This window comes from Pongo abelii, chromosome 14 (assembly GCF_028885655.2).
Source record: "Pongo abelii isolate AG06213 chromosome 14, NHGRI_mPonAbe1-v2.0_pri, whole genome shotgun sequence".
NCBI lineage: Eukaryota > Metazoa > Chordata > Mammalia > Primates > Hominidae > Pongo > Pongo abelii.
This window is the reverse complement of record NC_071999.2, coordinates 38,901,089-38,913,361: the sequence shown is the minus strand read 5'-3', so window position 1 is coordinate 38,913,361 and position 12,273 is coordinate 38,901,089. Positions and strand designations below refer to the sequence as shown.

Genomic DNA, 12,273 nt, shown 5'->3' with positions numbered 1-12,273 from the left:
CCACCTGCCTCGACCTCCCAAAGTACTGGGATTACAGGCATGAGCCACTGCACCTGGCCAGGAATGCTATTTTTTAAGTAGACACCAAGAGATATTTCTTACATAAGTATTAAAGACACATATATATTTATTGAATCATTATTTATAATTGCAAAATATTAGAAATGATCTAAATGGCCAGCTGCTGAGAAATGGATAAATACAACATGGTATGTTCTTGTGATGAAATACTACAGAGAAGAACCGCAGCCCACTGACTGTTTTTGTCAATAAAGTTTTATTGGAAGACAAACATGCTTCTTCATTCACCTTATAGCCTATGGCTGCTCTTATGCCATAATGGCAGAATTGAGTAGTTGTGACAGAGACTATGTAGCTCACAAAGCCTAAAATATTTATGATCTGGCCCTTTACAGAAAACGTTTGCTGACTCTTGCTGTAGAACAATTGAAGATAAATGTTCCTGCATGAATGGATTTCAAAAATAATCTTGAGTGAAAGTTACAAGTATTCAGAATGATGCACACCATTTATTTTATTCCTATTAATTTGAAAAACAAACAGAACAGCAGTGTATGTTGGTTATAGAAACTTTTTTGGCAAAGCTTTTATAAAAACTCAAAGGTAAAAATTTTCATCTAATTCATGATAGTAGGTCCAATTCTGAAGTGAGAAAAGGAAAAAGGACTAAAATGATCACAAAGGAGAGTTCAGCTGGTCTGAAGGGTTTTTTCTTCTGTTTTCTTAAAGTATATTTAAAAGAAACTTACCAAATATATCAACTTTGTTAATTCTGCATAACTGATATTTGTTATATTTTCTCTGTTCTATTCTGTATATTTTTTAATATTTTGCAGGAGCCCTGAAAGGCTTTAAATTACACAGGTTAATCAGCTACAAAGGCCATGCCATTATAACCGTTGATAACAAGAACAATATCTTTTACACAATGAACAGAGCTGATATGGAAAGTTTTGTAACAAAACACATAAACCACATTTTTAAAAACATCAACATCCTTCTTTCACCAAGTCTGTTATAAAGGTCTGTTATAAAGATACGATGATCATTATAGTAATGTCTAGTTGAAAAAAAAAAAAAAAAAGGGGAAAGACCATCTTAGTAGGTTCCAGAAAGCCTGGATTCTATCTCAGAGCAGTCAAGGCTTGGCTCATACCCACCTGGCTGCTGCCATTTAAGTGTACATCAAGCCGTTTCCAACTCCCAGGACTCACATCTCTTTGGCTAGCAGCTTTCTCTTTCTTTCTCTGAACCAGATCAGTCAATACATGTAGTAGGCTGAAGTGTCAAGTATTAACTTCCACTCACCCAGAAGACCCTTCTCAATGGCTGAAGAGAGTTGGTGTGTATGCGCTCAGCAGGACCAACAGTGAGAGAACCCTGGGGTATGTGTCCTGTGTTGCTTCCCAGAGTTCCCACCCAAAGGAAGTCAGTTGCAAACAGTGAGAATTTATTTGATATTATGTCCAGTACTGCCTCTTTTCCCTTTCCCCTACTGGTGTTTCCTGGAATTATTTTCCAAGTGAACTATTGCACTCAAATTCTTGTCTCAGCATCTGTTTCTTGGGGAATTCAAACTAAGACAGTCATTTACACTTTATAAAATATGATCACACAGTTGGTTCCTCAAAGATCTAGAAGCAGAAACACCATTTGGTCCAACAATCCCATTACTGGGTATATGCCCAGAGGGATATAAAGCATTCTGTTATAAAAATACATGCATGTGTATGTTCATTGCAGCATTATTCACAATAGCAAAGACATGGAATCGAACCAAATGCCCATCAATGATAGACTGGATAAAGAAAATATGGTACATATATAACATGGAATACTATGTAGCCATAAAAAGGAATGAGATCATGTCCTTTGCAAGGACATGGATGGAGCTGGAAGCCATTATCCTCAGCAAACTAACACAGGAAAAGAAAACCAAACACCACATGTTCTCACTTATAAATGGTAGTGAATGATGAGAACACATGAACATTTAGGAGGAACAACACACACTGGGGCCTGTTGGAGGGTGGAGGGTGGGAGGAGGAAGAGCATCAGGAAGAATGGCTAATGGATGCTGGGCTTAATACCTAGGTTATGGGATGATCTGTGCAGCACTCAACCATGGCACGTTTATCTATGCAACAAACCTGCACATCCCACACATGTACCCTGGAACATAAAATAAAAGTTGAAGGCAAAAAAACAAACAAACAGACAATAAATAGTCATTTAATATCTTTGGAATAGCTTATATAAAAAGACGGATAATATCAGAAATATGCTCACATATAATTTCTATAGTTATATCTTTGTGAAGTAGGTTGGACAGGGCATATAATTTTCTATTTTACAGGAGAGGAAACTGAGGGCTGAAGAAGTTAATCTCCCACCACCACCACCAACAAAAACCAGAACAAATAGAATTTGGACTAAGATGCAAGTCTTCTGACTTTCAGGTCGAATCTTTCTATCGTGCTCTTCTACTTGTGGACATAATTCTCAGCCCTCCATTTCCACTGTGTAAATGTAGGCTGTATTAAGAGACCTTGAATCTGTAACAAATGGTGCCACTTTGATTTTATTGTAACTGCCTTGGAAATAGTCACACATGTGTCCTAAGGGGGCTTTGTCTGTGTGTTCAGAGGACTCTGGGGTTTTCCTGAGTGCCAGCTGGTGAAAATGCTTATTTAGACTATTCTTTGGGAGCAACAAACAAGATGCAAAGGCTCCCAGTTTCTGTAGGAAAATCGCTGGTGAAACAGACTTTCTTCCAGTCTCCTGTCTCTAAGTTTCCAAGGTTCACCTTCAAAGGGTGGCATGTCAAGCTTTGTGAACTAATTGCTTTAGCTTTGAGGTGCTGCAGCTTGTTAAAAATTCTTACTCCTTATTGATTCCCTGTGGCTTTTCAAAAAGAAAGGACACTTTTCATCCAGCATGTGAAGAACCTGTGATACAATATCATCGGGAGTTGAAGGCAATCAAAGTCCAGATTTCAAAACCCATTGCTGCAAAATGTTTACTTGTCAGATCTCATTTGTTGACAGTGTTGAAACGTGTGTAATTTCTTGCAAGGCAGACTTTTAAAATGTGAGGACATGGCAGTAATGAAGAAAATTTGTACGGTGGGTGAACTGTGAGCTGGAGTGTTTGAGCTTGACCTGGTAAAGTCAACACAATGCCGGCATTAGTATTCAGATGAAATCTCAGCTCCTGTGAACAAGCTGCCATGCAGTCAATTTGTCAAGATAAAACTTCAGAGCCTTGTTCTATGTCTCTTCTCTCTAATAACCAAAACTTCCAAGACAACGTAAGAGGCAATTTCAAGGATATTGATGACAATCTTCTTTCTGAAAGGGTTGCACTGAATATACTGGCAAAGTGCTTAGTCAAGCACTTTATAATTTACAAAGTGTCCTCTCTGAATTTTGCTGTTTGGTCCGCACAATAATTTCTTGGAGTTGAGAACATTTTTCAACAATGTTGGATACTAATTATTCTACTGATTATTAAGTGCCTTATGCAAGGAAAGCACATAGAAAAACTTTTGATTGTTTGATTGGCTAAAAACAAGGCAACCTAAGCTTTGGGAAAGTCTGGCTGTCCTTCATTCTGTGAACTTACTCATTGATCATTTAGTTAAATTACCATCTGATCCCCATGTTCTTAGCTACATTGGTAAAGAGTAAATGCTGGGCCAGGCATGGTGGCACACCTGTAATCCCAGCACTGTGGGAGGCCGAGGCGGGAGGATCACTTGAGGTCAGGAGTTTGAGACCAGCCTGGCCAACATGGTAAAACCTCGTCTCTACTAAAAATACAAAAATTAGCCAGGTGTAGTGGTGCACACCTGTAATCCCAGCTACTTGGAGGCTGAGACAGGAGAATCACTTGAACCCAGGAGGCAGAGGTTGCAGTGAGCTGAAAACGCATCGCTGCACTCCAGCCTAGGCAACAGAGCCAGACTCCATCTCAAAAAAAAGGAGTAAATGCCTATTGCTCTAGAGCTGGCTTCAGAGAGGTAAGGTGTTGACCCTAAGTAGTGGTTAAGGGGCATGATCAACTCAAGATAACCCTTCATGGGTGACAATAAAATCATTATACCTTTGTCTTTCTGTAAATTCACATTTTTATCTCAGTCATCATTATCCTAGCAGAGAATTTGTCAAAGTGTATTCCAAAGAGCTTTATGGATGTCAATGGGTATGACTTGTTTTTTAAAATAAAATTAAGATATTAATAAGTATGATTTGCTTTTTAAAATAAAATAAGGTTAGTGGTCAAATAAGTTTGAGAACTGCTTGTTTAAACAAGTTTAAGAATTGCTGGTGTAGGCCGGGTGCAGTGGCTCACACCTGTAATCCCAGCACTTTGAGAGGCTGAGGCGGGTGGATCACTAGGTCAGGAGTTCAAGACCAGCCTGGCCAACATGGTGAAACCCCATCTCTACTAAAAATACAAAAATTAGCTGGGCATGGTGGCATGTGCCTGTAATCCCAGCTACTTGGGAGGCTGAGGCAGGAGAATTGCTTGAACCCAGGAGGCAGAGGTTGCAGTGAGCCAAGACCGCGCCACTGCACTCCAGCCTGGGTGACAGAGCGAGACTCTGTTTCAAAAAAAAAAAAAAAAAAAAGAATTGCTGGTTTAAACTAAGTTGAAAATTTCTCAATGGTAGGGTTCTGCAGAGCATTTAATGGACTCAAATATATTGTACTCTCCAGAAGAGATCATAGATAGTAGTGTTTCTTAAACAAACTTACTCATTAAGCTCCTTTACCTGGATCATCTCAAGGACTGGCACTCCAAAGAATACAGTATGGAAAATACTAACTGGGTATTAGAAAAGGATAAAATTTCATTGGCTTCTCTTAATTAGGTCTTTATCCCCATACTAATAAATTTGGCTTATCCCTAATGTTTTCCCTTTTTTTAATTTTTTTTTAATTTTTTTAAGGTAGAGTCTCACTCTTGTCACCCAGTCTGGAGTGCAGTGGTGTGGTCTCAGCTCACTGCAACCTCTACCTCCTGGGCTCTAGTGATCCTCCCACTTCCGCCTCCCGAGTAACTGGGACGGCAAGCGGCACCACCACGCCCAGCTAATTTTTTGTATTTTTAGTAGAGACGGGGTTTCGTCATGTTGCCTAGGCTGGTCTTGAACTCCTGAGCTCAAGTGATACGCCTGCCTTGACCTCCCAAAGTGCTGGGATTATAGGTGTGAGCCACCACGCCTGGCCATTTTCCCATTTTTCTATGAAATTTTCCTGGAAAAATATATAATTTACTTGCATGTTGGTTTGTCCAAGAAATTGAGATCTTCTATCCTTGCTGCTATAGAAATTCATGCCACTCTGTAGGGTTACAAAGTATTGAAGAGGAAAGCTGAGAACTCAAAGTGCTCATTTCCAAAAGTAGTATTTTTCATTGAGTCCATTAAGCTCCTAAGCTGTAATTTGAATGTAATAAAAGTATAAGATACATGGCAGACATTTTACTCCCTGACAAACCAATGTGCATAGAAAAAATATTTGTGAGAAAATAGCAGACCAAAGCTAAAGAAGAGAAAGTAACAATATTATTTTATTGCGGGGTGGCATAGGTAGTTTTATTTATTAAATACATGACAAATAGGTACCAGGAGATGAGTTAGATGTAGGGATACAGATGGAAATAAGCTTCTATGGTCCCCGTTCATCAAATTTATTGTCCTCTCAGAAAGACATGAGTTCATCTGATCATTACAGAGGAGATGAGTGTTTTGAAGGAGAAGCAGAGGGTTTTGTTGATATGACTAGCAGGTGGACCTAACCAGCACAGTGGGTCAGGGAGGGATTTTCTCAGGAAATGACATTCAGGCTGGAGTCTGAATCTTGAGCTCTGAAGCAGGTGTCAGGACATTCAGAGCAAAGTGGATTATATTTGCAAAACTTCACATGCTAAAAGATGAGAGAAGTCCAGTCAGTAGCAAGTTGTTCTTTGGAGGTCCTCAGAATATGTCACAGCTTCTTGATTCCTCCTTACATGCCTGTAAGAGATATTCACTATCCAATCAATTGTTTATCACAGACCCTACTATGAACGAGATTCCATAGAGGATACAAAGGATGTGTAATACACTTCAAAGTAATTTAAGGCTCAGGAGCAAGCTACGAATGAATTAAGAAAATAAGGCAAAGACAAGTAAATATTCAATGTCATTAAAGAGCACGCGGAATATAAGAGATGGTGGTGAAACTAGGTCAGTCCACTCAATGGGTCAAGTTGAGGCCATATGTCAAAGACACCTGCAAAGCCCTGTCCAGGTGCTTACAGAAAACAGACTCTAGGGTATTTCAAAATGTGCTAGGTACATGCTAAAACAGAACCACTGTTTAAATGCTGAAGACAGTTTCTATCTGATAAGAGGTGGTGATCCAATACACCTTTAGAGGACTGTCTTCCGTTCTTCAGGCAAACCCCTTTCCTCGGCCTTTTCATTATAAAAACGCAATAACAATAATATATAGACATCTTATTTAAATCTCACAATACCCATGTGAGGAACATATAGTCTTACATTGCTTCATGATAAAGATACTTTCTGAAAAATGCACTGTAAGGAGATTTTGTCCTTGTGTGAACGTCGTTGGGTGTACTTACACAAAGCTACACAGGATAGCCTACTACACACCTATACTATTTGGTATAGCTCCTAGGCTACAAACCTGTACAGTATGTTACTGTACTGAATACTGTTGGCAATGGTATTTGTGTATCTAAACATAAAAAGGTGCAATAAAAATACAGTATTACAATCTCATAGGACTACCTTGTCATTGACTGAATAGCTCATGACTGTATTATTTTTATCATCGCCACCTTACAGATGTTACTGTAGAGAGGTTTATCAACTTGCCCACGGTCATATCGAATTTGGGACTATAATCCTCATTTGCTAACTCTAGAACCTCCTTCTCTGAGTTTCCTGAAGTAGTTTTGACAAATTATCTTAAACTAGACGCCTTAAAACAAGAGAAATTGACTCATAATTCTAGAGACCAGAAGTTCAAATTCAAGGTGTCAGCAGGGCCAGACTTCCCCCAGAGACTCTAGGGAAGATTGTTTCTTGTCTCTTCCAACTTTTCCAACTTCTGTGGCATCCCTTGGCTTGTGGCCACATCACTCCAATCTCTGCCTCCAGGTTTACACTCCCTCCTCGTTGTCTGTCCTCTTTGTGTTTCTTAAAATAACACATTTCGTTGGATATAGAGACCACCTGTATAAGCTAGGGTGATCTTATCTGAAGACCTTTAACTTAGTTATATTTGCAAATATCCTTTTTCCAAATAAAGTGACATTCAGAGTTTCTAGAGAAGTGGACATAGACCTATATTTTTGGGGATCACCATTCAACCCACTACTCTGCCCTTACCCAAAACATCATACTATTCAATTGGTGATGTGGTCCAGGCAGCTAAAACTACTTTGTGGTAAAAATGTAAAAGATTGTCTATGCTGGAGGCAGACAGCCTAGTTAGCACTTAGGGGAAAATGTGTTTTGTCTCAGGAGGAGATGGGGATGATGGGAAAGATGCTATGGTGTTTATTTCCCACTGTAATTCCCATAGCCAGAGCTGGTGGGAACATTTTCAAAATCAACCTTGTGAAACTCGGGACAGAAACAGAATGATTTAGGGATCCAGGGCTCAAGTGGGGTGCAAGTTTGGGGACTATGCACTACTTCTGAATGGAATCTACACCCATCTGGCTCACAGAAGAACCACTGTTGTGAATCACATTATTTTCATTATAGCTTATGATTGATAATTGCTTTTAAAAAGTCTAGGCTTTGGAATACCCATTTTCTATCTCTTCTATTTTTCATGAGCTCTCTAGACATACTGTCATCTCCTCTGAAAACAATAACGGTATTGCCTCCTTTATAAATACACATTTTACTAGTTCATGTTTCGTGATTTGTCACATTATGTAGATTGTGAGCAGTAACTAGGGTAATGGACATAGCATAGTTGAGCCTCAGAAGAAGGGCTAATTTGCGTACAGTGAGGTCAGCAGCAGAGCAAACAGCCCTAAAGTTACTGCAGCAATTTCATCATTTGAAGGACGACAATGATGGTCAAGACCAGCTTGAAGGCGGAGGGCAGAGGACAGAAGGTGGCTCTTTTCATCACCCCACACTTTAACATGTAGTCCATCATAAATAAAGTAGATTATCACATTTTTCACATTTCACAAACAAAATTGCCTTTTATTTTGGGTGGTTTATTTCCTCTTTGGTGAAGTTTTCATATCTTTCCTGTGGCTTTCGTATCTTTCCTACTGCAATCTCAGTGTTGGCTGTGATAACATGTTCACTTTCTCTTTATTAACTGTTATTCCACAGACAGACATGAACACAGAAGAAGAGAGACAAGTCAGGGAAGCCCAGAAGTCCATTATAGAAACAGAGGATGGAGGAAATATCAAACAAAATTAAAATGTCCCTAAGTAAATGCAAGCTGCTCTATAGAGCATTTTGAGGTTTGTAATCAGGCATGTGAGTAGGGAAAGATGTGTCTGGAGTCTCTAAGTTTTGCTCTCACTAACACAGTCTTTCATCAATGACAATTAATCTGGTGTCCTCACTGCAGAGCGTGATTCTCAGAAACTACAGTATCTTACTGTTTAAGTAGTTTTAAGTTTTATAAATACAACACAAACTGTTCCTACAGACCTGTTTTCTGAATTAAGGTTTTGCTTAAGTAGGCAAGAGCCATCCTGAGCCTTCATGTCTGCCAGGAAATATTAGGTCACACAGAGTCTCCTATTTGAGCTTGGCATGTTGTTGGCAATAGCCCTAGATCTTTTTATCTTGTCTCTAGCAAGAAAAGAAAATAAAAATGAAAACAAAATAAATATCTCAGCTGTTGCAAACTTTATGTCAATTTACTTAATATAATATTTTAATTATAATTGTAAAAGTAATATATACTTACTATACATAACTTAAAAATAAAGAAACATGGAGAATAAATTGAAAAACCTGTAATACCACTACTTAGTGGTAACCTGTGGTAATATGATTTTCATATATTTTTGGTAGTAATATTTTAAATTTATATATGTATATACCATTTATTGAATTCCCGCTGTGGGTAGGACTAGAGTAGTCATTTGACAAAGAGTCTCTCATATAAATTCACAAAAACGTTCTATTAGACAAATTCCATTCGTCTGATTTTATAATGACATCCTGATGCCCAGTGAATTTTCAGAGAATCTCAACTAAAAAACAGTAAAAGTATCACTAAAAGAGTCTAACTCCAAGCCTCATGCTTCTAACCTCAACGCTTCATTGCGTCTTATGTATGTATCTATACATACATACATAACACTATTTGGAACTTCGAATCTTTTATTTTGATTTTCATGATGGCAATCACAAGCATTTCCCTCTGTTATTAAATATTCCCAGAAAATGTTATTCTGATGGTTGGATAGTATTTTATTGCATGAATATCTCAGATTGTAATATTGTAATGCACATCAGTGAACATAAATATTTGGCCTCTGATTGGTTCCTTAGGATATGCCCCAGAAGTATATTGTAAAAGCTGTGGCTATTTGTGAGACTCTCAACATTTATTCTGAAAGTGTAGGACAGTAGCTTATCCATTATTAAACATTCATTAAGCCAAAAGCCATTCACTTGGGGTGTGGGGCTGGGGGTTAGGTTGATAAGAAGCAAGAGGAGAGTAAAGAACAGAAAAATGGGGGAAAGTTTCTGCTGAAGAAGTGAAGGAGACAGGATGAGCTGGGACCCTGAGGCACCGATAGGTTAATGGCCTGTGTCTTTGATCTCCTTTCTTCGGCAGATCCATCAAATCTTCCTTTACATATCCCCCCTCATAGCTCTGGCTAATTCTCAAATTGGGATTTGAAGTGGCATGAACAGTCAAGAGAAAGGAGAGGAAGTTTGGGAAAAGGATCCTACAGAGAAAACAGGAAAGTTACCACCTGCCTCTGCAAGCTCTTGCTGCCTGCACTGGCTACGCCATCACTTTGTATAGCCAGAAGAAGGGCTTGCCTGACACTCCCAAGCCACTGTTCATGACTCCTCTGGTGACCATTGTTGATGAGATCAGTTTCTTTAAGACAGTTGTGGCCAGACGGTCCCATTCCTTCTCTTTTGCTAAAATTCTTACAAAGGAAAAGATTTCACGGTATAGCCTTTATTTGTCAGCCAGGTCATCAATCTTTACTGTCAAATTCACATTATCCTAAGGCTTATTATTCCATGGGATTACTGAGATGCAAGTCTTCCAAAGCACTGTTTCCAATCTCTGGTCTCTATGTTCTCAGTCACTGATATCTGGCCATGGGCTTTCTGACTGTGCTGTCTTGAGTGTTCTTCTTGTATCTGCAGCCTGCCTCCTAACTGCAGTCCCCTTAATTGTCCCATAAATATGGCCATCCAGAAATGAGTTAGCAGCTTTGATGTCTGGTATCTTCTTCTCCTTTACCCTGGAAACCTAGGCCTCTGCCCATATGTTTTTCTTTGTGTGCTTTCAAAAACTAGTAAATGACATCATTTGATTCAACAAACAAACAATATTGAACAGCTATGATGTGCCAGCCATTCTGTTATTCTATTTGTTTCTAGAAATAGATAAAAAAAAAAAAAAGAGGCTGTGATTCCTGCCCTCAGGAAATGTTTAGTGAGTCAGAGAAAAATACAAATAAATAATTACAGTAGGTTTGTATAAATAAATTATTAGACATAGGCCCAGGGTAACATAGAGAAGCATCCAAATTAGATTGGGAAGTAACAGAGGCTTTGCCAAGGAAATGGAAGGAGTTCTGAATGATGCACAGATGTGAAGTAGGAGGAGAGGGAGAAAAATGTGTCCGTAGAAGAAATGACAACAGGGTTGCAAGCAGGGGTCTTTGAGACCATGTGTGTAATAGGCAGGGTGGCCAGATGTAGCAAATTAAAATCTAGGACACCCAGTAAAATTTGAGTTTCACATAGACAACAAATAATGTTTTACTGTAAGTATAAATACATCCCATTTAATATTTGGAACATACTTATACTAAACCATTATTTGTGATTTATCTGAGATTCAAACTTAATTGGGTGTCCTGGATTTCACTGGACCACCCTAAGTTGATAGGGAATGGCTAGTGATGTATGGACTGCGATAAGAAGTGAATAATGGAGTGACCATAGGATGGGGAGGGGTGGATCAGATCATGAAGAACCATTTAAACATGGCCCCAAAAGCACTAGAGATCATTGGCAGATTTCAGGCAGGCAATAATGATCACATTTGCATGTTCAGGGTCATCTGGGTCTCCATCTGGGGCATGAGTGCAGGAGGCCAGTCTGCTGGGGTGCTCTAGGTGAGAAATAAGGGTGTGTGAATTGAGGCAGTGGGAGAAGGGGAGCCTGCACCTCCCAGGGCTGTCTATTTGTCATTCTCCTTCTGTGTACTGATTTTCCAGTGAGGTCCTGACAGTTAACCGATAAGAAGAACTGCCCAAAACACCTTTGATATTGACCCAACGTGACCAGAAATCTTAGGTGAAGGATGCCCAGTCCTTGTAGGTGAAGAATTCACTGACAGTAGAAGGAAGGTAGGTTAACACTGGCTGCGTGTCAGATGGGCCTAACAATGCAAATTTAAAAAATAATTACAGTGCATTTTTATACATATAAGGTCAGGCATGGGCTCAAGTTTCTGCAGAGAAGCTAGACTTGGGCAAGACTCTTTGTTTATCCTTTGAGGTACCAGAGCCCCTGATCTTATGGAGTGTGCCCAAGGCCATATATCTGTTCAGGTTCAGAGACTGGCCTGAAGACCAGATCTTCTGACTGAGTGCACTTTAATACCATCACTTGATTTTTGTTTTTGTTTTTGTTTTGTTGTTTTTTGGTTACTGATATAGTTTGTATATTTGTCTCCACCCAAATCCCATGTTGAAATGTAATCCCTAGTATTGGACGTGGGGCCTGGTGGGAGGTGATTGAATCATGGGGGCGGATTTCTCATGAATGGTTTAGCACCATCCCCTCGGTGGCGTCCTCACAACAGTGAGTTCACACGGGAGCTGGACATTGAAATGTGTGTGGCACCTCCCCTGACACTCTCTCTCTTGCTCCTGCTTTCACTATGTGACCCACAAGCTCCCACTTTGCTTTCTGTGACGAGTAAAACCTTCCTGAGCCGTCCCCAGAAGCTGAGTGATACCGGCGCTATGCTTCCTGTACAG

General features: G+C 39.5%; 1 protein-coding gene across 2 annotated transcripts in view; it reads right to left on the bottom strand.

Annotated features, from left to right (window-relative positions):
- Positions 1 to 1,096: 1,096 nt before the first annotated feature.
- RFC3 (replication factor C subunit 3) overlaps positions 1,097 to 12,273 on the bottom strand; it is a 156,069-nt gene continuing 144,892 nt past the window's right edge. For both annotated transcript variants that reach the window (XM_009248560.4, XM_054528902.2), the window contains one exon: positions 1,097 to 6,043. In XM_009248560.4, coding sequence (XP_009246835.3) covers positions 6,005 to 6,043 — 39 coding nt within the window. In that variant the 3' untranslated portion in view covers positions 1,097 to 6,004. The remainder of the gene's footprint in view (positions 6,044 to 12,273) is intronic.